At 40.0% G+C, this 25,567-nt stretch overlaps 2 protein-coding genes across 2 annotated transcripts in view; both read right to left on the bottom strand.

The window, feature by feature from the left end:
* Positions 1 to 12,525, bottom strand: part of COG3 (component of oligomeric golgi complex 3) — a 32,301-nt gene extending 19,776 nt beyond the window's left edge. Inside the window, exons 1-11 of the mRNA XM_052786095.1 lie at positions 12,305 to 12,525; positions 10,364 to 10,510; positions 9,745 to 9,806; positions 7,870 to 8,035; positions 6,982 to 7,056; positions 6,768 to 6,860; positions 6,327 to 6,452; positions 3,979 to 4,059; positions 3,729 to 3,772; positions 3,395 to 3,521; positions 2,215 to 2,306 (exon numbers count right to left, since the gene is read on the bottom strand). Of these exons, the coding sequence (XP_052642055.1) occupies positions 2,215 to 2,306; positions 3,395 to 3,521; positions 3,729 to 3,772; positions 3,979 to 4,059; positions 6,327 to 6,452; positions 6,768 to 6,860; positions 6,982 to 7,056; positions 7,870 to 8,035; positions 9,745 to 9,806; positions 10,364 to 10,510; positions 12,305 to 12,466 (1,175 nt within the window). The 5' untranslated portion in view covers positions 12,467 to 12,525. The remainder of the gene's footprint in view (positions 1 to 2,214; positions 2,307 to 3,394; positions 3,522 to 3,728; positions 3,773 to 3,978; positions 4,060 to 6,326; positions 6,453 to 6,767; positions 6,861 to 6,981; positions 7,057 to 7,869; positions 8,036 to 9,744; positions 9,807 to 10,363; positions 10,511 to 12,304) is intronic.
* Positions 12,526 to 13,326: 801 nt separating this feature from the next.
* Positions 13,327 to 25,490, bottom strand: SLC25A30 (solute carrier family 25 member 30). Its single transcript, XM_052786098.1, has 10 exons — positions 25,409 to 25,490; positions 23,244 to 23,322; positions 21,538 to 21,685; positions 20,785 to 20,879; positions 20,417 to 20,502; positions 19,050 to 19,145; positions 18,035 to 18,159; positions 16,794 to 16,932; positions 15,738 to 15,818; positions 13,327 to 14,934 (listed from the first exon to the last, which is right to left on the bottom strand). The coding sequence occupies exons 2-10, from the start codon at positions 23,305 to 23,307 to the stop codon at positions 14,893 to 14,895; spliced, it is 876 nt and encodes a 291-aa protein (XP_052642058.1). The 5' UTR covers positions 23,308 to 23,322; positions 25,409 to 25,490; the 3' UTR covers positions 13,327 to 14,892.
* Positions 25,491 to 25,567: the final 77 nt, after the last annotated feature.

Here is a 25,567-nt window from a genome sequence, read left to right as displayed (position 1 = left end):
AAAATTAACCCCCCCCCCCCAGTTTCAAAAAACAACCAACAACTCAACCTGTCACAAAGGGAAGATACCGCAAACTGGTTTACCTGGCTTCTGTGTAAAGAAACGCTCGTGGTGAGCTCAGAATCATACCCCCAATCTCCCCTTGAGAAAAGGCTCATCTGATTCCAAGTACTCAATAGTTTATTAGAACCAGGACCACAAGGAGAGGGACACAGGAGGAGAAGCTTGGTAACCTTTTCTGTTACAACTTCCTACATTGCAGGGCACGCTTTCCAACCTAACTGAAGTTACGATACCAATGCAATATGAAACACCAGAAATCCCCCTTTGATTTATTTTCTCCTTTCCTGTTCAAAGTGATGCTTATCTTGGTCAAGACACCAGTAGCATTCATCCTAAACATTTTTGCCATTCTCAATGCTCCCTTCACTAATCACAGATTAGATAATAATGCTGTCACCAGTAGTTGAAAATTCAAGTAATTCCCCAGTTAGACTTGGAAATATAAGCACTAAGAATATTAAGTATTTACAGTGTGGTACAGTTGTTGAGTTTATTGCACTAAATTTTTTTTTCTAATTCACTAAGAATGTCTGACAATAGGACAAGGACACTTCAGTTCCTTTCAGAGTGTGGACAAAAAGTGCTCACAAAAGAATGCTCACAGAAGAAACATTTTGAATGCCTCTCTTCTGTTGTATTCCATAGCTTTACAAGCAACTCTATAAAACAGTAACTCTGCACGTTACAAGCAGAAACAAAAGAGAAAGTTTCAACAGCCTTATTATTAAATACAACACTCAACCTCAGATCTCTACTCTTGGCTAGATTTTTGGTAAACTCTTTTTATCTGTACAGACACCTAGTTATTATGTCCTCAGAGCACCTGAGCACTTCAGAAAAAAAATCAGGCTATTTATTATGCAGCTAAGAAAAACCTAATAAAGTAGTTACTATTTGAAACATTTTCCTCAAATTATTTTATTTAGATGTAGGCAAAAAAAGGGAAGCAAATTCTTACGAAAGGAGGTTAACTACTTTCCATCAGGATTCAAAAATAATCAGAAGTCTATTCTCATTCTTGGTGTGAAGAGCAATAGTGATGAAATCTCTGTCTGAACAACATTTTACACTGACTTCTATTAGGGATGTTTACTTCAGGATTTGGCCTGAGATAGCTAAATTGGTTCTTAAGCCAATTTAGTCAGGTCACCTCAAAACCTGAGCATGTCCTACACAACACCTCGATTTCTCAGAAAAGAGAAAGGCTGATACTACTCTGGCACTATGGCTTATTTCTAGTGAGCTTTACGCATTTATGGTTTTTCTTTAGCTTTAGAGGATGGGGAGGGTAGTGGGCAGTATTTTTTTCTACGTTACACTTATTCAACTCAAGTTGCGCTTGATTTTAGAGATAATACAACATTCAAAACCAGTGTCTCAGTTATATTAATAGGAATACACTTTATTTATGAACTTCATAACTAGGGAACATGACCTGCCCGAATTTCAAAATTAAGTATCATTATTAAAACATACCAGCAAATTGGAAAAGGGGAATAATCTACTCAATTGCTCTAGTATTACAGGTCTGTTGTAAAAAACTTAGAATACCTTTATAATGCAATTACCATGGGAAGACAACGACCTGTCCCTCTTCTAGATCTAGGCAGAGCAGATACAGATACTGTTCTTGCCAGGTGTCCACTACCCTGCCTTCCGTTCAGCCCACATACAGGCACATGCAAATACTCCGTGACAGTAAGGGCAGCTCACTAACTCTAAATCCTTGATGAAAAATGGCTGAGTTCATCAGCTTAATTTTACACTGAAGTAAATGAAAAGCATTTCTGCAACTGACTGTGCAAACCATTGGCACAGAGGCAGTACAAAAACAGCTGAGATCTGTAGCACTGTAAACTTCTACAGCTATTTCCAAAGCAACTGTGTCTCTTTATCTCCTTCAGACCATCTACAGAGCATTTACATTACTCAGATTACTTATTGAGAATGTAAACTATCAGCTTCACTTGAAGAAAAAAGAAAACAAAAGAACATCAAATTCTGATGCATGAAGTGATTAAGGTTTTTTTTCTTGCTGGTTCTTACCAAACCACTTCAATACAACCCTATTTGCCATATAACATTGTCTGCTATATCACAGCATAGTAAATACAACATGCAGTAAAACAAAAACCAGCATGTACCACCTACTCCAGTTTTGGTGTTGGTTTTGTGAAGAACTCATTGTAGAGCTGGTGTTCATCCTGGCATACATGGACCATAAAGGCACAACCACTTCGTACCTGTATTCACAGAAATGCAAATGCTTGATTATTAAATTATTTTCCTTGCATCAGTACCACAGGAGGTATTACAGATATTATTATTATATACTAAATCATTATATTCTATATTGTATTATCATTATTACTACAGTAGCTACGATTAAATTGAACCTTTGTGGAACTCAAAATTATTGAGATCAACTATAAAACTAAGGACTGAAAAGATGTTACTAGCCAAATACAAGCTCATTGTGCAACTTCTGTCCCTTTTCGTTTCAGATGAAATTTAAGTAACCACATTTTATGCTTTTGCACACTCCTTTGTGAGGTTTGTAGCAGAGCAGAATTTTTACAGAATAATCTTGCCCAAAACATGCATTACTTGAAAATATTAGTAAAATTTTAATGATTCTGTCCTGGGCTCAGCTGGGAGAGAGTTAATTTTCTTCCTGGTAGCTGGTGTAGTGTTACCTTTTGGGTTCAGTATGAGAAGAATGTTGATAACACACTGATGTTTTCAGTTGTCGCTAAGTGGTGTTTAGACTAAGTCAAGGATTTTTCAGCTTCTCATGCCCAGCCAGTGAGAAAGCTGGAGGGGCACAAGGAGTTGGGAGGGGACACAGCCAGGACAGTGACCCAAACCAGCCAAAGGGGTATTGCATACCGTGTGATGTCATTTCCAGTATAGAAACTGGGGGGAGTTGGCCTGGGGGGTATCACTGCTTAGGAACTAACTGGGCATCAGTTGGCAAGTGGTGAGCAATTGCATTGTGCATCACTTGTTTTGTATATTCTAATTCTTTTTTTATTATCTTCATCATTATTAGTATTTTCTTCCTTTCTGTCCTATTAAACTGTCTTTATCTCAACCCACAAGTTTTACTTTTTTTTCAATTCTCTCCCCCATCCCACTGGCTGGGGGACAGTGAGCGAGCGGCTGCGTGGTGCTTAGTTGCTGGCTGGGGTTAAACTACGACAGATTCAAAACCACAAATAAAAGTGACAATTCTACGTGTAAACTATTGAATTAAGTAAGTACATTTTACTTGGGGGACAGGGGATTAAAACATAACAAAACCCCCACAACACATGACTACTTTACCTACCAGCGCACAATGATCTCTGTTGTTCTGACTGGTTAATTCTGTAACGGTGCTAGCGATACTTGGACCAAGCAAAAGCTCCCTCTGGTCAAGGTAACATTGATGAATTTCGTTAAGAACTTGTTGATACCTAGCCAAGAAATTAAAATAGTAACTGCATCCTGAAGCTCATTTTCTGCTAAACACAAAATTCATTCTAATACCCTCTTTAAGGTCTACGTAATTTCAATTTTTAAAACTTTCTTTTGAACGAATAATGTGTTAAACAGTACTTAAACAAAAGTAAAGATTTTCAAAACTTAAAATTGTTGAAAATAAATTATGTAGACATACTCACTCTGGCATTTTTTCAGATCTTTGCTCTACTTGTTCAATAAGAGTCTGCTCAATAAAAAAAAAAGTATTATCAGTAAGTGATTTTTTTCTAATAATTGGAAAATAGTTTGCAGTATTTTTCCATGGACACAATATGCAATCTTTGGACATTCACACTTGCACAATATGCAATCCTTGCATTCACACTACTAATAAATTCAAACCCCATTTTCATAGCTTCCTTCTTAACAGCTAGTTACCAGCCTACTTACTCTGACTTTGGGAGCAGCTGCTCTGAATTTTACATAAAACAGCGTGAAGGCATTGTCAGAATTTGGCACAGCTGAAGGATCCTGAAAGAAGAGATGAGTAATTGGTTAAAAAGGAAAATACTATATTTGGCTTCTAGTATTTAATGGCTGAGATAATTAGTCTCTAAAACAGGATATTGGTTCTTTATGCTTATACTGCCAGTGGGACAGCTCTTTGCCACTTTCCACCTAGAAAGGCATGCCTGTTTCAGAACTTGGATAAAGCCAGCTGGAAGAACAAAACCCAAAACAAAAGTTTCAACCAACAGTCTCTACAGCAAAAGTAACATTTTCAGTAATTACAGCATTCTCCATTAGAGACAATTTTCTCTGGACCTGCCACAGTAGTACTGATTGTTGCTCCTTAATCTGTTGTACTAAAACGGAACAAAATTTCCCTTTTACCTGCCAGTCCCAGGGTGGAGAAGCTAAGATTCAGCTCGCATTCAAGTTTCAACTGGAACATCAAGTTTTGACGCAGTTCCCCCTGCAGCTCCCCAGCATAGCTGGGCAGACAGCTTGAACTTAGGCAATTCTAGCACTAATGAAGCAGACCAGAGACTCCATTTAGCCACCAGGCTTTCTTCCCCTTTTTCCTACTGATGACAGAGAGAGAAGCAGATGGCCTTCCCTTGAAACATGGTGGAGACAGGAAAACTCTTCCACCTTCCCCACCTCCTACTTTCATCCCTGTGAGCAACCTCATCATCCTTCTACAAACACAGATCAAAATCCCCAAACACTCACATGTGAGGAGTAACAAAGAACATCTAGACCTCATCAGTCCCTTTCCAGTCCTGACAAGACCACTTGTTGTGTTGCAATAGGAAATCTCAGCGCTTGATCGCAACTAAAGACCACTGGTCCACTACTGCACTTCTAGCAGAAGCAGACATTAGATGTTTCAGAGAAATACGCAAAACATCCACAAAACCCCCATCTAGATGGGGAGGAGGAGGTCACCTGACTCCTAGAAGAGGTCTCCTTCCTGACTTAAAACTGCTAAGCAGCAATTCAAATCCAGAAATACGGTTTCACTTCCTTCTGTAGACATGCTTATTATCAGAGATGTTCAATTCTGCTCGAGTTCAGCTCAGTCAGGGCAATCCATTGGCATCAAACCAAGCTATAATACTTTTTTAAAAACAAAAACTATTTTTTTACCAAACATGAAAAATGTTCAATGCCACTTAACCAAGATCTTCACTCCAGGAGTATCCTTTAGCAAGTTTCTATGAACATTGTCTAAAATCCCCTTCTTTTAGATCTGTCAGTTCTCAATTCTAGCATCTTTCAGTTTCACTGGTTATCCCTCATGACAACAAGTTTGCCTGTAATAGGACTGAGCACAAGGCATACAACAATTAATTGGAGAAAGAAAGAAAGTGGGTAGAACGCAACAGTCCCTTCTCCTTCCTCCTCTGCCAAAATATTGCAGCACGAGACTATTAACATTTTAACAAGACCAAAAAGCCTCCCTACTCACCTTTATGCCTAAATCCCACCAGAGTGAGTGGGAGTAGAGCACCTAACTCTTCCCTGTGACTCTCTAACATCGCTGTCACCATTTTTAAACTAACCAAACGATACTGCCAATACTAGTAGGAACCTATCACAGTTATTCTCTGCAGCTACGCAAAGCACTGCAGACTGATCAAAAAGAAATATTTAGATGAGCAGGAGCACCCAAAAATACTTACTGGAATATAACACTGAAAGAGTCATTTCATGAACTCACGAGTTGTTGCGCTTTAACAGTTTTCATCCTACAACACCCAGCTCCTGAATACTTTCTTCAAGTATTCCCTGCAACCTCTCTCTCTGTCTCTTAACGATCCATCTCCAAAAGAGACCCCCACAGTAGCCGTATTTCTCTTGTGCGCCCTCCCCATTTGGCAACACAGATAGCAGTGTGCACTGCAGCTGATTCAGAGCTACACTGCACAAACGGGTTCAGGAAGGCATGCTGCCTGGCCAGCTGGTTGCTGCCTCTCCAACACAACCATTTATCCATCCCTAGCCTTCACTGAGGTTACTGTTCACCTACCTCAATTCACCTAATTCACCTTCTTCAATTACCAGGATTTTTTAATTATTACTATTTTTAAATCTTTTGGATCACTAGGTCTCTGTCAGATTCAGCTGGAACTTGGCCAACCTACACAAACACTGTGGTATAGGACTGACCTATTTTCACACAAAACTGCTGGTGCCTCCCACCCTCAAAAAAAACAAAGAGAAGAAAACTGTATAGTGTTACGATAGACATTTCAGTACAGCTTGAGTTACCACTTACTGATTCACCTTACCCTTTTCATTAACTGGCTTGTGAGGTTCTGTAGTGTATTCACAGTGTATGTCTTGATAAGGTGCATAGCTTTAGAAAGGCATTGTTTAAACTTAATCAAATATACAGGATAGTCTTTAAAATTTGGCTGAAAGAAATAAAAAAATCCATTTTAAATACAAACAGTAAGAGTCAAAAATTTATCAAAACTTAAAATACTCTTTTCACTAGCTAGAAATGCTAGTTTGTACAAACCAAAAGCAGTATTTTATAAAAATTAAGCAGAATATTAAATATACTCAGTAAAAATTTCTTATGTTTACAAACCGTCATCTTTGCTTTCTTACTGTATTTGGCAGAAAGAACATTTTATAGGGGTAAAAAAACCACACCACAAAAATAGTATGAATGCATAGTTTTGAAACTATCAGGATTTAACTAAAACCAATACGGAATTACTTACATGCGATGAAATATATGCAATACAATCATCAAGCTTAGCCAGCATGGGAATGAATCCTTCACTGTTCACAGACAGCGTAGGGGAATTCAATTTCTTTGGAAAACAAGACAAAGCATCATTGTAAGGAACCCAAGTAACTTAGTGTTGGCCACAAAGTTCAAAAGATCGGTACACTTTCATTTTCTAAGACTATTAACAGTGAAATAATACTTACTGTGTTGATGTTTTCCAGCTCATTAAAATAGGAAAGTTTCTGTTGGATGTTTTCAGCCAGGTCAACAAGTTCTGACTATTAAAAAACAATAAATAGAAGAAAATCAGCAACCTAGCAAGTACTTTAAATATATATTTATAAACATATATTAGAATATATATATATAAAAAATTATTCAGCCTCCCTTTCAGCTCTCAGCATGCACCAGTGTTAACTAGCTTTAGATAACTTGCAACTAAAGAAGTACAACAAAAGATGCAGAATACAGCTGTGCTCTCTTGCTCTCTCTTACCAGAGAAAAGACACGTTACTCTCAATAGTGTATTTAAAAACATATATTCTACAGGTTTGTCAGCATTCCACAGATACTGTTGCATACAAAGAGCAATGCTGTCATCAGTATTATGGAGAACTGTAGAAATCCTGTATTTCAGGACTGGAGCCTTTAAAAGTTCTCCCTTACCCAGTTATGCTAAAAAGACACATTTGTTATATCACTGTTGGAGCAGTTCATGAGGAGAAAGAAAGTATGAGGAAATAAGCTCGTAACTTTAAAAAAAAATCTTTCTTCTTGCAATAACCAGCTCAAAATACTTTTGTAAGGGATATGAATTATTAATCTCAATAAAGTTTGCACTTGTCAGGCATCAGTCACAAAAGCTCACCTCAGCTAGCTATCCTTCTTGATTAAAGCGTGTATCAACACATACTGAACATTTTACTGCACAGAGCCTGACACCCTAGCTGCAGGTGAAACACACCAAAAACGAGGTCCAAAGCAAATGGAGGGATTGTCACCACAGCTCACAAGTCTTCCCAGCCTGAGAAAAAGAAACTTTCATTTATGGTATCTTAGAAGTTTCCAGTAATGCTCCCATCAAAGATTACCTGCTCTTTCAGAAGTTGCTCACAGGCCTCATGCAGCGTTCCTGTCTTTGTGGACACAAAAAGATACTGTTTTTGCAGTGACTCGAGGTGCTGAAGGGCACTATTCACATCATTCAAGATAGCATCACACTGCTCCTGAAAGCCAGACAAGTAATCCCTCATCTGTCTGGAAAAAGAGAATCAACAGATAACAGAAGTAAAATTTCACTTTCTGAATTGCAAATCCGGCTGCAAGCAGGGACACTGCCACTACCTTTCCCTCTCTAGGAATAAAAGACCACTTCCGTCAAGCAAGAGCACACAATAAGCAGATGTTCCGTGACCCACAGAAATAACACAGCTATAGTGTTTGGAATAGCCACTGCAGTAACTCCATTTCCCTGACATTCCTTATAGCAAGCGTACCCAGAAAGCAGCAGCATGCACCACAGCTAGTCTAGAGCACGCAAATATTGTCTAAACAGACAGCACAAACATAGTGACTACTGCAGGCTACTGCTAGCAGGCAAATTCTACCTGCCTTCCTTCCAGTAGGGGTGTTAATTTGGGTCTCTCCTACACAATTTTCAGTTTCCATTTAGAAATTACTTTCACTCTCCTAAAGTAGTTGAAATTATCCAGAGGATTCAAAACTTACTGCGAGGATTGAAAGAGGCTTAAATGAAATAGATCCAGTATCTAATGTCACCAAGTTTGTCTAAGGGTCAACACAGATATAAACTCTAAATGATCACTAAATATGTGTCAAGCATTGAGCTTGACTAAAACATCATTTAAAATGAATCACTCTTGGATTTCAGCTAAAACTTCCGAGCTCTACTTTACCACATACAAAGCAGCAAGTAAAATCACAATTCTCCGTAGTCGCGTGCAAAACCCTTTAGTGTACAACAGGCGAAGAACTTACTTTCCTCCTGCTCCTCTGGCCTCCTGCAAACAATTACGTTGGCCATCCTACAGACCATTCTGCATCCATGGCACACTTAAGTATCTGTGTGCGCTATTATGAACATGTCAACTGACAAAGTGTAAGGGTGCTACTCTTTTTAGGTTGTTAATGATCTGATCATGGGCTCAGTATATGCCTAAACCTCTGCTTTTAAGAACCATCACGTCCTCAAATGTCAGAGCAAGAGAGGAAGAGGCAGACCAAAGACAAGCAGAGAAAAACAGAAGAGGGGAACACAGCAGTATCACTTTGTGGCCAAGGGCAAGTTTATAAAGTCTGAAAACACAAGCCAGTTTCCATAAAAGCCATCAGCAGATTTGGCAAAGCCATTCAGCTGTACTTCAGACTCTTGAGGAGTAACTGCAGAAGTCAGTGGAAAGGAGCTCTTGGGAGCCCGATGGAAAAGTCAATTATACACAAATAGATGAGAATGCCAAGTCTCAAAACCGGAGTTGAGCTCAGTGTCAAGGAATGCAGGGAATGCAGATAGAGAATCACAAATCACAGCCACAGGCACTGGTGAACCAAATGGCGAGAGAAGAAATGACTACCAGCTACACCTGCTCACACAGTCTCGCCCTCAGAAGATGCCATTTCAATAGCAGTGGCAGTTGAAAAGGCATATGAAAGCTCTTAGATTGCCTTTCTCTACAGCCCTGTCTACAAGCCAAAACTAATTTTAATCTGTCTTAATGTACTGGGCAGTTCAGAAGGAAATCTGTGTCCCTTTTAACTGCTCTTCCACGAGGGCAATAGCCTTCAGGATGGGAGCGGGGCACACGGCCTTGGAAAGCTTCAGCTGTTCCAACACACTCCCCCATTCCCTGCCAGCTGAATCCGAACACGTGCTAACATTATATGGACAAGATGAAGTCCTTCAAGGTTGAAATTGCTTACAGTGAAAGGAACTGAGGAAGAACACGTACCTATACTTGGCACCTTCATCTTGATCCATCTGTGTTTGTACCTGAGCAAACCAGGAGAAGAACTAGAAGAGATTTTATGGTGTGAACAATACAGATATCACATGCAGTCAATTAAAAAAAAAAAAAAAAAATCAGATCTATGAAATGAAGATGAGCTTTTGTTAAAAACAGAGCTGTTGCAGAACTTTATTGTTAATCAAGGAAACAAACTATTAACTCCTCATTGTAGGTCCCTTCCAACTGAAATATTCTATTCTGTTCCTCCACCAAATTAAAATGGGAAAGACTGAATTTAATCTCTTTTTATTTGCACAAGAACAAGCCTGTCGCATTAGAAAGGGGGGGAGAGGGCACTGCATTCTTCTACATGATGAGCAACACCACCTTACTGAAGGGGTGCCTTAACCTCACATAAGACTCCACTCGAAATGGGGAAAGTATCTGTCACTTAAGAGCTAAGACTTCAACGATTCCCCCCCCCGCAAGTTTCTTCATGCATCTTGAAAAAGGCCAAAAAAATTTAACAAACCCACCAAAAGCTAGGCAAGAGGCACAGAAACTCACAGAATTCTCTGAAGAAGATCACTGCAACTTGGAGGTTACTTTCAGCATCACTTACCTGCTGTGCTGTTTCAATTCTTTCATCCTCCATCCCCAGTATGGCAAATCCTTTCAAGAGGACATCCTCTGTGGATTCTGGCACTGCAGCCGTCAGCGTAACAGTTAGCGACTGGGATGTGAGGCTGCACAAATCTTCAATTGGAAGCTGCTCACAAAAACCCACAGACATTAGTTAGAGAACTTACCAAGAATAAGTGTATTTATCTCAACTACAATGACACAATCCAAAGCATCAACTTGAGAAAATTACAGGCATCTAGTTTTGAAGAAACAAATGCAATGGACATTTTATCTACCAATATGACAATATGCCAACAACTACCATATCTATATATTCAGAAACACCTAATTATTTTTTTAAGTCAGAAAACATTATATAGCATTTTATGTAAGTACACGTTTGTGTAAGAACAGAAACTAAATGTACATGTGCCTGACATCCTGATGAGCTATACTTTGCTTTCCAATTTAACTGGTTCTATACCCACAGAAATGCACTAGAAAAGTACCTGAGAACATAAGAATTCAGAACAGATGCAGAAGCAAAAATAAATGCCACTACTGTCTACACTACACGGCAACACCACCGCACAGGAATTGTCAGGTTTTTTTGCCAGAAATTGAAAGAAAATTCTAGACTTAACACTGCCAGAATTTATTCAGGAAATAGCGTCACATATTCTTTCAAATGCTTTTTACTGAAGAAGCCAAGCTAAAAAGAAAGGCTTTTTTAGAAAACAAGGAATAGCTCTGCTGAATGGGAATTATCGGCCACAATGATTTTTTTTAAGCAAGAAAAATACGGAAAAAAGTAACTTGAGAGAAATTGTATTTAGGGACGATTGGAGACTATTAATTAGCTTATATGGAAGAAATTAATTCAAGAAAACAAATATCATTATATACTCTTAATGATGCAATACCCTTTTTAATTCACTTGGCGAGTGAAGTATGCTTTCTATTGCTGAGAACATCAGTAACATAAAACCAGAAAACACTACTTAAACAGAAGTTGGTATCTCTCTAGAAAATTACTCAGTAAAATATCCATTGCCTGGTAACATTAGTCCGGCAAAGACAGAACAATCAGGATTTCAACTATTTGAGAAAAAACAGATTGACCTATCTTGTTCAACTTCCACGTGTCTCCCGCACCCCTCCCGCCATCCGAAACAGGCAGGACCCTAGCTGGGGAGCCCGGGTTTCTCTCCTGAGGAAAAGACGAGTCCATCAGCACCTGCTTTTTTGGAAAAGACAAGATGCCAGTGTCCCAATCCACTTCAGCGGGAGCCTACACCAGCTGAAGTACTCAACGTCTTGGCATCCCTGTTGTCCTGACTGGCAAATCCGGTACCTGCCTTGTTGCAAAGCTGTTGGAAGATCCTTAAGGGCACCCGCGGGCAGCAGCACATCCTTCTACAATCCTTTGGGATGCCTGCCAGGATTTACTTTAGTACGGTTGCACACAGCTGACACCAGAAAGAAACCAGGGAGCGTGACGTGAAGCAGGTGCATTTCAGGAAGGGATTGCCTTGCCCCCTCCCCTCGGTTATTTTGAGCTTTCGGACACCCGCTGACAGCCAGCTTTGTGGATTTTGTGGCACTGTGCCTTGATACTCGTCAAATACAAAACCTCCCCTGGAGAGCGCAGGTAAGGAACGCAAACGTTTCGCTCCTTCCCTTTGCGGACAGGGGAGCATTCGTAAAGAACCACCTTGCCGGAGTTTTGACATTTTATAAGTGAGCGGGAGACCACCCCTTCCACGCTAACGACAGACTATTGTCAAAAAAAAACCGTAAAAACACCCCAAAACGGGAGAGAGCGGCGGCCCGGCAGGCCGAAGCCGGTCGGGGCGGGCCAGGCCGCCAGGCGACGTGGCAGCCCGGCGCCTTCCTCCCTCCCTCCCTCCCTCTGTCCCGGCCGGCACCGCCGCCTCACCTCGGCCGGTACCGGCAGATTCTCAGCCGCCGCCTTCAGCTCCAACACCGAGTCCGTCTGCCGGTCGCTGAGGGGGGCGGCGGGCTGCGGGCGGCGGTCCCACAGGCACAGGCGATCCCGTATCTCCCTCCCCGACGGCTCGGAGGCCGGTGGTTCCGCCATACTGCTCGGCGGGGGGTGAGAGACCCGGACCGGGGCCGGACCGGAGCGTGACGCTGCTTCCGGGGTGGGGAAGCGGGAAGCACGGCGGGCTGCGTTCCGTGTCGCGTGGCAGTGGCGTCACGGGTGGGGAGAAGTGCGTCAGAGAAGGGGGAAGAGAGAGGGAGCCAGGGGGGGGTGGCGCCCCCTGCCGGCGAGGAGGAGCCGTCTTTGCCAAGGCGGGAAGGTAGGCCGCCCGCCATTTTGACGGGGGGCGCATCGTTACGGCCCCAGCCCACCCCCGAGCGGGCCCCGTTAACGGGAGCTGCCGTTCCCCACCGTGCCGCAGAATTCATGGTTTACTGTGGAAACGTCCTTCGGGACCTCGGGTGGGCTGTCACGCTTACGAAAACCGAGTCTTTTGCCATTAAACTAAATCCTAAGGCAGGTCTGAATTCCGAGAGCTCGGAAAATCGCTGGAGGGAGGTAGGTGTTCTCTGCGGCAGCCGCGTCCACCCCCAGATCCCGAACTCCCACTCCCTCCCTGCTTAGCAGTTCATTTCACACTCCCCATCGTCCACCAGTCCCCCTCCGGCTTCCCCCACGGAGGAGCTGGTGGGGCACGCTCCCGCCCTGTTCCTCATCCCCTCAGAGCTGCATACGCGTGCTGAACACCTGTTATTTGGGTAGTAAGGTACAGAAACATAAGCGTTTAACTACAACTTCAGTCCACCTTGCCTGAGTAACCAACAACATCATACGGTTCAATGCCAGCAACGGCTTTCCTTCCTCAATCACCTTGCAGTATTTGGAAACTCACCCCTCTTCACCCCCCCCCCCCGACCTTGAAACTTAGAAACTGAAAGCAGTTCAGAGTCACTACATAAGGATTTTAAAACTTTTAATAAGCTTAAAAAATGTAAAACATACACTTAGTTTACACAGTGTACAAAAAATATTTACAAATACTTCTATTAATGCATAGAAACAGCTGTAAGGAAAAACGCTGCACATAAGCATACCCATATACATAGAAAAACATTGTGCCTTAGGAAAGAAAGTGCCTTGTGCATTTAAAATCCATTTGTGAACTCAAAATCAGTAGTTTTAAGTGATGACAGCAATTTTGAAATCACAATGAAATTTCTTTAAGTGGAATGCATGATTAACCAAAAATATTTAAGAGATTAACACAATGCCACAAAAATGCAGAGCTATGCATCCTGCTTTGCCACCCTCTGTGAAGACAGAAGGACCGCTCTACGACTTGCATCTCACACACTGCCTTTCCTGGAATTCAACAACAGCATTTAATAAGAACCTTGACATAACTGTTTAGTTAATGGCCCTGAAGTTTTGATATACATCTCACTCAAAAAGTAATGCTTAAAGGAACTTGTGGTTGATTTCTACACAAAGTGTTTCCCTGCATGTAACAGCAACCTGGGCCTGTCTGCTATATGACAGTGCTCCGTAGTTCTGGGTTTGGGTGTCTTTTTAAAGGAGGAAAGCAGCCTTTATAGAGGACGTAACCTTTGGAGGGGCTTGGTTCTTTTCACACAGGCACCTACGTGACACAGCCTGAACTGCTCAGGGTAAAACTTGCATCTTTCAGATGACACATAACAGCCAGTAACCATTACAAGTAGTTCTTCCCAACAATGGAAGAAGCATGGAAAGTTTCTCTGCAAGACAGGCAGATGAGCATGGACTTGTTTGAACTTCGTTCCTACTTGCAATTTACATATGAATATGCTGAAGAATCACTTATGCCAAAAAATCAAGAATGATACATTGGAAAAAACTTTCCTCAAGCTACGCAAAACTGACAACTGCAGCAACTACACTTTCAAATGAAGCTGGGTAATTCCCAGCAAATTATGCAGACATCTAAGGACTTGGAACACAGGAAAGCTCTAAAAACAGAAGCAGATTTTTGTATTGCAACAGGTATTTTGCTGAACTGAAAGCCTGCAAAGATGTCATGTGACACCTTCAGTTCATTAGAAGCTATTACAGTCAAACTGTATACGCTTCTGAAAACAGGAGAAGCCCACCTCCTTGGAACTACCTATCTTCCTTTACAGAAAGATTGTTCTCCGTCTCTTACACCTCTAAACACTGTGCATCTGAGTCTCAACAGCATAAAGTTGCACTACGCATCTTCACATTCAAGACAACTTAAACAGTTGACAGAAGGTATTCCACCATGTTTGGTTCAGTCTAGAAAATACTGCACTACATCCACTGAATCACATGAGCAAGCCATTGTTACAGGAGCCAGTTTGCCTTGAATTCACTTCCAGGTTGTTTTCATTTGCGACAGTCTTGTAATGACCTCTTCCTTTGGCCAGCATCTCAGACAATAAAGAGCAGATACTCAGGGTAACTTACAAGTTGCTCTGAACTCAAACTGTACATTAACAGAATTCAGTATACAGTTCAGCATGTCAGCAGTCTAATTTCTTCAGCTGTTCATATGTCAAAAAGAACTGGAACAGCTGATTAAGGAAAACTGTTTCCTGTTCACGCAGTGCAAAATGGTCACTTCACTTCTAAAGGACAGCAGCATCTGTGTGAAATTTTGCTCTTCTCTTAGTTCCCTCCTATGTAATGGTGCTGGTTGACCATTTTTGTTACGCAGAACAGTAAAACTTGCTTCAGGGCACTCCTGTACATCAAAAACTTTAAGGCTGGTGATGCCAACTGCTTTCCCATCCCTGTTCCTCAGGATCTTAAACACAGGACTGACGAGGCAGGAGACTACTACAAAAGCCCTTAGAGACTTCACTCACTTAGCTTTGATAAGCTAAAGTAGGTTTGCTCATGATAAAAAAAAAAAAAAAAAAATTACTACCAACCCACTTCCCAGGGTTCCAATCAGCTGGCTCTTGAAACACAAACCAAGTTGTGTGAGACTAAGATAAATAGAAAAAGACTTCATGGCTAACTGCCAGCAGTTTCCCCAGTTTGAGAAGTAGCCCCCATTTCTAACTCATCTGGTCAATCTTATTTAAAACTAGGCTCCAAACTAAGGAAATGGACAGGTATGAAATTGGAGGAACTGAAAAGTGTTTTGCAAGATGACATTCTAATATTCACTGTGTGAATCACAAATTCAATCTGACCAGCAGCAGTTGACAAGAAAGTGGTCAACTACACCATGTTCCATTCATAAAACGGGAATATTTGTGCTGACATGACACTTTCCACAGAGCACTCTGTGAAACTGTCTGTCAATACTTGCTGTTGTATGGCTAGCTTAATAGTTTTGCACACCTTTGAAAAAGGATACAATGATATTCCAAGGACCAAGTCTTAACCAGTTTGGCCAAAACCCTTTATATAGAGCAAAAAAGCCTTCATTCTTCCATGTCTGGAAAAAAAAAAAAAAACAAACAAAAAAACAACCACACAGCAAGAACACACTTATGTAATTCTTTATTAGTGAGAAATCTAAACAGCAGCTCAGCTAACAAGATTCTATACCACTAAAGGGGACTGCTTAGTGCTGTAACCTTGATTTAAATATATTGTACGATGGGACAAGGACACGTTTCACTAGATAAAGCCAAGATTAGTAATGCCTGCAGCATACCTGGCAGGTAAAGACGTAGTCCATGTCATTTAGTACCCAACCCAGATTCATCCTAATTGCATTCCTGGACTTGTTTTTTTCAAAAACCTTGCAGAGAACAGCATGTAAACCTGCAGTTCATGTTAGGCACCCCCTTCAAATTTTTCAGTTTGCTTTATGGACTTCACAAAATTGCACTGGACAGTGTGACTTGGACTGTTAAACAAACTGGACTGTTCAGTCAACAGCAGCTTCCTACCCACTATTCCCCACGTAAAAGGCCATCATGCTCCTACCTCATACCCAATTTAGGGATTGAAGAAACCAAGCCAAAATCAGAGACTGACGTTGCCTTTGGCTGTACTGGGCTTCCAATTACGCAGTAAGCAACAGAGAAAAGCATCTGCCCCAGAAGATGTTGTTCTTTAAGAATTGACCTATGAAATTACCATTTCCTATCAATATCCTAACATCATAAAAAGTTAAGTAAGAGACAGTGCTGCTGAGAGACTTAGTCTACTCATCCAAGTACCAAAAGGAAGTAAGTGCCTGCAGTACATGCTAACTTTCTTCCCGCCCTTCTGTCAAGACAGTAGATAATTTTCACACCAACTGCATTATTGGCAGTACAGTCCTTCTGAGCGTAAGGGCAAAAAGCACATTTAAGTTTCCTTAAAAATTAATCCAAGTAACTTGGAACAATTTCAGGTTCTACAACAAAATCACTGCTTGATGGCACCAGTTTCTACTTGCGCTGATACATGAACTACTTACTTGTAACAAGCAATCCAAAGTACCCTTGTAGTTTGAGTGTCCTCCATGTTGTTGGCTTCTCTGATTCATCATGCGTGTTCTCACAACATCAATTGGGTTGGATGCAAGGGCTCCAGCTAACCCACAAGTAAAACTTGAGCTAATAAAAGAAAGGTTTAATGAAATTTGACCTAGCACATTTAAAGGTGCACAAGAATTCCCCCTCCCCAGAGAACATGTAGTAATAATGAGTGATTACTGCTTTTAGTTAAAAGTTACTGTCCTGGTTTCAGCTGGGAGAGAGTTAATTGTCTTCCTAGTAGCTGGTAGAGTGCTATGTTTGAGCTAGGTATGAGAAGAATGTTGATAACACACCAATGTTTTCAGTTGTTGCTAAGTAATGTTTAGTCTAAAGTCAAGGATTTTTCAGCTTCTCATGCCCAGCCAGCAAGAAGGCTGGACGGGCACAAGAAGTTGGGAGGGGACACAGCCAGGGCAGTGACCCAAACTGGCCAAAGGGGTATTCCATACCATGTGATGTCATGTCCAGTACAGAAACTGGGGGGAGTGGGGGTGGGGGGATCGCCGCTCGGGGACTAACTGGGCGTTGATCAGCGGGTGGTGAGCAATTGCACTGTGCAACATTTGTATATTCCAATCCTATTATTATTACTGTTGCCATTTTATTAGTGTTATCATTATCATTAGTAGTTTCTTCTTTTCTGTTCTATTAAACCATTCTTATCTCAACCCACGAGTTTTACTTCTCTTCCCGATTTTCTCCCCCATCCTGCTGGGTGGGGGAGGAAGTGAGTGAGCAGCTGCATGGTGCTTAGTTGCTGGCTGGGGTTAAACCACAGTTACACCAGCTAATACATGTGAAAAATTATTTTTATTTACTATAAAGCATCATTTTGAAGATTTGATATACAGCCCTTACATACGATTTTGGTATACCTGAAGAAATGTTTGTGCCTCTGAAAATAGCAAATATTTGATTGGAACTTGCCTCTAACCTCAATTTGCAAAGCTGAATGATTCAGACCATCCATAAAACAAAATTCTGTATTCAAAAGAAAGTTAAATCCAAGTCCTACATAAAATTAGCTTCCATGCCATGTGCTACCATTTGAGATGCTATTGCATTAAAAAGTATAAACACATCAGAAGTATATTTACATCTAGAATGATTACAGAAAAATCCCTCATAATGAGAACTAACCAATGATGAGCTATGCAAACAGTTAGTTATACAAACTTACAGGAAGTGAGTATATACTGTATCTCCCATAAATCCAGACGTAATTATGTGCTTCTTGGTAAGGTCATACACTGGCAGTTCCACTCCAACAACAATAGCAGCTCTCTGCGCTGTCAATGATACTCCCTGTCAGAAGAGAGGATATAGCTGAAATTTAAAATTGAACTTTTGTGCACCATCAGAAAAGCCTAGCTTTTACAATACAAAGCAACACACCATGAATGTGTTAAGAACATTGTAAATTCAAATAAGACTAATTAGTCCAAGTCTTAGGCATATGTGCTCCAAAAATGCAAATTCAAATTAATAGATAAATCACTTTTCCAAACTGAACGGCAATTTCAGTTCCTTTATGCTACCCCATCTCTGCTTAACACCTCAATTCTTACATCAACAGTCAGCTAAGACCTCAACAACCAGGTGATACTGGCTCCCCTCACTGCTAACTGAAAAACTGACAAAGGAAGATGAACAGAAAAATGGAAATCAAGAAACTTTGCAGAGAAAAGCACATCAATAGAAAAACATTTCTATCTTCCAGCTGTTTCAGAACAATTGTCCATTCTTGGTCTTCAGTTGTTACAGTCACTGACTGTAATTGGCATAAGAGACAGCCTACGAGACTGAGTACAAGAATTCCTGAGCTAGAGGGGATGTTCATTAATACTTTTACTTCCAAATGTTCTTTAGTGTATCTTTTATAAAAGAACAGAGCATACAGGCAGAGAAGTGCCTTGCAAAGGGTTGCTGAACTGATCCTAGAGCCAGTCACCATAATTTAAGCCTCCATTTGTCTCCCCTTTTTTAAGAAGTGGCTAATCCTTGAACATAACAGTGGCAGTAACTCTTTGTCAAAATGCACCGAGACACCAGCAGTGAAGTAGTCATGACAAATTACACACATATTAGCTACTGACTTCTCCGTATTTTGGCCGAGAATACTGTAGAAGTACGTGAAATTCAGTTGAGCAAGAAAGCGTACTTGAAGTGTAGGATATAGTTCAAAAAAAACTTACCTTCCATAATCCTTTAGCGCCTTCCTTTTGGTAAATCTGTATGAAGTTGCCCATCATTCCTCCTTGAATCACACTACCTTGGGCTTGCATTCTGATCTGAAATTCATTTGAAGATAAAATTAGAAAATAAATACTTTTCAAACATACAACCCATAATAGTTTAATACAGTTTCATTAACATTTGAAGTTACAATCTTTTAAGTAGTAAAGTCAACTTCTGTTTGACTACAGATTAAGAGCTGACATTATCATAACGATGATGCAATCTTTCGAAGCGCCTTAACTATCCAAATGCAGCTGCTAATTTTGAACGAGTACGTGGTGTAGTTCTTAACTGCATTAAGTCACTTCTATTTCTGTATTTGTACATTACTCCATTTAGATTAGACTGACAGATGGGTTCTGCAGGATGTTCTTCACAGTGTTCTCACAGGAACATGTGAAAATGAAAGGTTAAAAAGATTAAGGTTTCAGCTAGTGAGATCCATGGTCTTTGACCTTGGGTACTTCCCAAGAATGTCCTTGCAAACCTGCCATGATAATCACCAAATACAAGTTTGGTGACAGGCAAGTTGGTACGGGGACATAATTTTGGGATATAACTAATTGAAGCTACACTTGAAATAGAAGCTTATATTTGAAATGCCTCTACATAACCACACTAGCCCTATGAAGCATGAAGTTTTTAGTAGTTTTAGAAGAACAGAAAGAGTTTTCTTGAATTTTTCATTAGAGGCAGTCATGTAAGTCACATGCTACAGTTTTGCAAGTTAAATACCATCAACCCTTCTAAGTAACTGGAAAAGAGGTTATTGACTATCATTAAGCTAACAGCTTCTTAAAGAGGTGATCCTTTCACCAATTCACTTTGACTGATGCTGGAACACTGTTTCCATGGGACACTGGATTGCAAAGCCTCTCTACAGGATTAGAGAATCACACAGTACAAGTAGCACTCACTGAAACTCTTGCCTCTGAATTGATCTTCACCTATTTTGAGCTCTAGAAACATCCTAGTGCAAGTGTTACCAAAAAGTATAGATGAAATATACAGTGTGGCTTCCACACAAACACTACAGCATGGAATTTAAAAAGAGTCATCTTAAATTATTCTCTCCCCACCCCCAGAAAAAGCTATATGGATCCAACTACCTCCCCAGCCATCAGTTTCCTGGTGCATACTTCCAAATAATTAGTATAGACCAGAAGGTCATTCCAAGAATTCAGGACACTACTGATTTTTAAAAGTTAAGAGATGAGAATAAATAGGGTTACAAAACAAAAAATCCTATATTCATCAGGAGATTCTGCATTTCCTCAAGGAGAGGAGAAAAACCAAGGACAAAGTCTATGTAACACATAATTACCTTTAAGACATCTGTAGGGTTAGCAATAGATGATGAGATTACTCCCGAAAGAATGCCACATAGAACATTTATCATCAGGGTTTCATCTATTCCATAAAAAAAGAAAAAGAGTTTAGCTGCAGATTTACAAAGCTTAATATGCCTAAGGGCAGGATGATGCCACCCCTCCTTCAACCAGAGAGAGTGCCAATTACAGAAGCCTTAAAAACTGCTCTGACAAGTTTTCCTTGCCGACTCACTTTGCTGTAATTGGTACAAGGAATGTCTTCTCAGTAGCCTTGGTTCAAACCACTACAGTAAGATATGAAATGGAAACAACCAGCTTCAAGCAAAACACTCCTCAATTAAATTGAAAAAAACCCACTCACCTTCTGGATGCTCAACAAACATTCTTTTAAAGCTCTGGTAAGTGCCTATTTTTATAGTTCCATATGAAGCTTGCCGTAGCATTGCAGGTGCAATCCTGTAAAAATAGGCAGTGATAATATTTATGCTCAAAATTGCAAAAGACTGATTAGCAAATACTTTTTAGAGCAGGAGAGACTGAACACAAGATACCTACCAGAGGAAGGTTTGTTCATTTAAATCAACAATTCAAATTCACTATAGAAAAAACAAGCTTTCATGGTTTTTGTTTTGGTTTGGGTTTTTTTTTTGGGGGGGGGGGGGGGGGGAATTATTGTTGTTGTTTGGGTTTTGTTTTTTTTTTAAATAAAGCCTGCAAGAACATGAATGAACTGTGGAAGGATTACTATTAGAGCATACCTCAACTTGTGATCTGTAACTGGCAAGCTTGTCTGAAACATAATCTGCAGATTACATCTTGTTTTAAAGAAAAGTATGCCATTTATACACAAAGGTTAATTCAGTTTTTCTTCTGAGAGATGGAACAGCCATAGCAGCATGGTATAGAATAACTTTAGGCTTAGCTATTTTTTCAAGTTTTTTTTAGAAAACATGAAATGCTATTGCAGAGTGCAAAGACTGAAGCAATCAACTTCCAGATTAATTGAGGCTAACCAAATACCTTGTAAATCTGAAGCCCAAGAATTCACACACTATGGGCTTATACTTATCAATATACTGTTCATAAACCACTACTGCAAGTCAGTTAATTTTACCCAGAGTATAAGGCTTTCAATCCTTCTTCTCTGCATATTCTGACTAGCGCATGCACCATTCCACGGTAGCGTATCTCTTTATATTTGGCATCATTAACTTGACCTTGAACCTGCAGACGTGTTTTGGTCAGATCAATGGGGAAAGTACCTTGAAGAAAAATCAGAGAGGAAATTAATCAAGTACTTACCTAACCAAAGACAACAAAGAACATGATATAAGAAACAACAGTGTTCATTATATACTAAAACATATAAAAATACTCCCAGGGAAGAAAGTGTTTAGAAGAAAGTCTTGGTAAGAGACAAGTGGTTCATTTTATGTCACCTTGCTGCTTCTAAAAGCTTGTCAGAAGCCCTACCTACTTCTCATGTTTACATTTTGCATTCACTATATTTTCAGGCAACATGGTATTGCCTGGTTGTAAACAGCCACACTGAACAGGACTCTGCAATCACAATCAAGTAGAGTTTGGGTGTGTATTCTACCAACATCTTTGAAGAGCATTTCTTTGAAGGCAAAGAAATAAATCCCATAGGACAAGCTATACAGATTCTAGTCTAGAATCTAAAGAAGCAGTAGCAGCAGTATCCATTTCTGTTATTGCTTTCCTGTAGCCTACTGCTATGTCAAGTTCATACTCTCCATCCTCCCTTTATGAAAGGGTTTAGAAAGCATATTCTTCCAGACCTTATCTTTAGAAAACAGACCAGCTCAACATTCAATACTCACCTAAACACTAACAGCAGTCAGTATTAACTACATCTGTTCTAACGCAGTTTACCAGACAAGCAAGGCTTTTATGAATTGCTTGTCTTCCACACAAAGCTTTTGGTATTATTGGCCATGTTAAGTCAAGTCAAATAAGAGAGGTTTCAAACTCAAGTTTGAACAGGATTCATATGAGAAGGTAGAATAGAAAAACAAAATAGTAGTTTTAAGTGTAATTTTATACTACATCTACATTATTAGACAGACTTCACATGCAAGCCCACCATGTCAGACTACATTCTGCTACTATGAAAAAACAGATTTCCTTTATATTCATGTACATGCATTTCAGGTAAGACTTTAAAAGGATGTTAGTATTTTAGGTTTGTCTTTAGAGTAGGCACTAAAACATCAGATACACCATCTCACTATAGCAATTATTCTATGTTGCATGCTAACTGAATGTAAGTGTTCAAATCTAATCAGCCACTCGCATTCAAGAAAAGAGAATTTAAACTGCAACACAGCTACTGAGAAAAGAGAAAAATTTTACAAGCTAAGAGCTTAACTTGTCTAGTCTAGAAAAACAAAAGCTGTGTATACTTATGACCACTGTCTAGGAACACATCAACAAACAGCAAATACCAGAATCCAAAGGCAAAGTTTGTAAAAAAAAAAAAACAACAACAAAAAAAAACCACCCACAAAAAAACCCAACCCAAACCAAAAAAAACCCCACAAAACCCACACTAAAAAAAACCCACAACAACCAACAAAAACAAACAAAGACTTATATGGGACATGAGTTTACAGACAGAAGTGTTCTGACATTGTAACAAAGTCCTGAGCAACTCTTCAGTCAGCATTAAAGAAAAAAACCTCCTATTTTGTAGACCACCATATGCTACTGTGTCACTGACAGCATGGAAACAAGCTTGTTTTAGAAGGGATTTTCTGGGTAAAAGAAATCATGTAAACAGTTAAAGGAAAAGCTTACCACATTCTGCAGTGATTGATGCTAAACCTCCATAGATAAAGGGCTTCCAGTTTAGTGCTGACATTATTGATTTTTCTTTCTGTGAAATAAGACAATGATTTAATGCTTCTATAACTACATCTGTTATATATTTATACATGCTAACATTTAATAAAACTTTGTGCCTTGTCCATTTAAGATGGACCTTCCAAACCTGCTGAGGGTAAAAGCATTTAATATCTTTGACAATCAGAAGTCAGTCGGTAATACTGCACAAAGGCATCTGGGTTCAAATCAATGTCTCTGCTACGTATTTGGGCCACCACTATCATCAGCATGCAAGGTTAAAGTAGTTTGTCTCCCAGGCATGATTTTAAGGAGCACTGCAGTGAATAGCCTCCAATGATTCTTACCAAGCTGAATTACTTTGACTACACCCTGCAATCAAATGGAACTTTAGGACAGTCATTACCAAACTTCTGTGTCTTCCCCGCCCCCCCCCCCCCCCCATCAACATTAACATGGGCTGGTATACCTGGACAGAAAATAGAGGCACTAGAGGCACATACTTTAAGGCCTATTTCTGCTACCAGTGTTCACAATATTCATTCTTGTGAATGTTATATGAAAATAGTGTAATCAGGTGCCTAATGCCTTTTACAGTGACAAAGGCTGCTCTAACTTAGAGGTCAATTGAGTGAATTTGTCAAAGTGGCCGCAAATCATAATTAACTATGGCATATGCTTTGCAAAATGCTAAAGTAATCCAATTATCTTAGAAAAGAGATAAGAACAGCAAAACCAGACTAGTCCAGCCCACATAAGATTGCCCTTTGCAAAGCCAAGTAGGTCTCTCCACAGCTTATCTTTCCCCTTCGTCATAATATAAATACTTTCCATTCCCCATTTTCTATAATATCCTCCTAAACATTGGATTCTACAGTTATCTTTTTGCCAATTAATTCTGTGGAATAATTGTACCTGAAACTATTTCCCTTGGCACTTCCATTCCCTGTTATTTTGTTTATTCACTTGTACTGCCCAGCTGGAAAACATCGCCAATACACCAGTTACTTAGCACCACCTTTTGTAAAGATGAACATTCTTTGGTCACTTCCTCTAAAAGTGCCAATAATCCAGCATCCAAATGAAGTTAACAGAAGTAGCAGACACTGAGCATGCCCAAATAGTTACTGCAGCCCTGGTTTTCCTTTTGTCATCTTTACTTCGGAAGGAGTTAACCTGGGTCTTCAGTCTTCTGATGCTCAATACAATAAAAAACCCCTAGGAGCTCAAAGCACACAATTTCAAATACTCAACAACTAAGCCCACAGAAATCCATCTTACTTTTTAGGCCACTGCAGAGAACACCACTGATGTGAAAAAAAAAAACCCACAAAGAAAAGGCAAGTAAGGGCACCCACTACATTGCCAAAAGGAGCACAGTACAGACAGAGATCAGGACCCACTGGCACAGACTATGCAAGCTTTTCAATATGAAAGCAGCAGAGCTACATGGCTACAGCACTGTGCCAGAAGCTGGCCACTTCCAGCTCCAAGTCGCTTATATTCCTGTCCTGCTGTGATTGATGGCAGATCATTTAATTAAGGGAGACAAAGCCAAGATCAGTTTCCCCACTATCAGCCACACACAGCATCTTTGCTTTTGAGAAACTTATCAAAGATGAAAATAGAGTTAACTTTTTTCCCCTCAACACATTAGAACAAACTTTCATCTATCACAAATCCCAAAACACTGAAAAAAAACCTTAAAATATATATCTGTACTTTTGTTTGGTTTGTATTTCACTCTGCCTAGGCAAGGAAGGCTACTCAGTTTTTCTATGCAATTCTGGGGCACTGACACAATGTAGAAGTATGCAAGCACAGCCAAACAAAGTTTTCAATTCATACACAGATTTACTAATATTAGCTGAAGTTTTGATATATGTATAGGATACCCTAATGCAGAAATTTTATAGCACACTGTTCCTCTGAGAGATCCCAAGGTAAAGGCCTCACATAGCACTATTGAGGTTTGTAACTCTGAAAGGCTTACTAGTCTCCTTTCCTGCTATTTAGGCTAAACTAACCATCCGAGTCCTTCCACTTACTTCTACCTAGCATCCCTCCTTCTAGCTTTCCATACTTACAGGAAGAAATTAAAACAGAGTGGCAGAGCTTACCTCAAAAAAAAAAAATCCAAGGCATATCAGCAACTTCACCTTTTCTCCTCTACTGTCTCGTTTTCCTTCTTCTCAGAAATTCTTCCCTACACTGATAAAAATAGTAAGCATCTCCTTAGAAGAATTCCATTGGCAACTGGCAATTCAGTTGGCAGACTA

The sequence above is a fragment of the Harpia harpyja genome, chromosome 4 (assembly GCF_026419915.1).
Source record: "Harpia harpyja isolate bHarHar1 chromosome 4, bHarHar1 primary haplotype, whole genome shotgun sequence".
Classification (NCBI taxonomy): domain Eukaryota; kingdom Metazoa; phylum Chordata; class Aves; order Accipitriformes; family Accipitridae; genus Harpia; species Harpia harpyja.
Note: the sequence above shows the minus strand (reverse complement) of the source record. Positions and strands in the feature narration are given on the sequence as shown.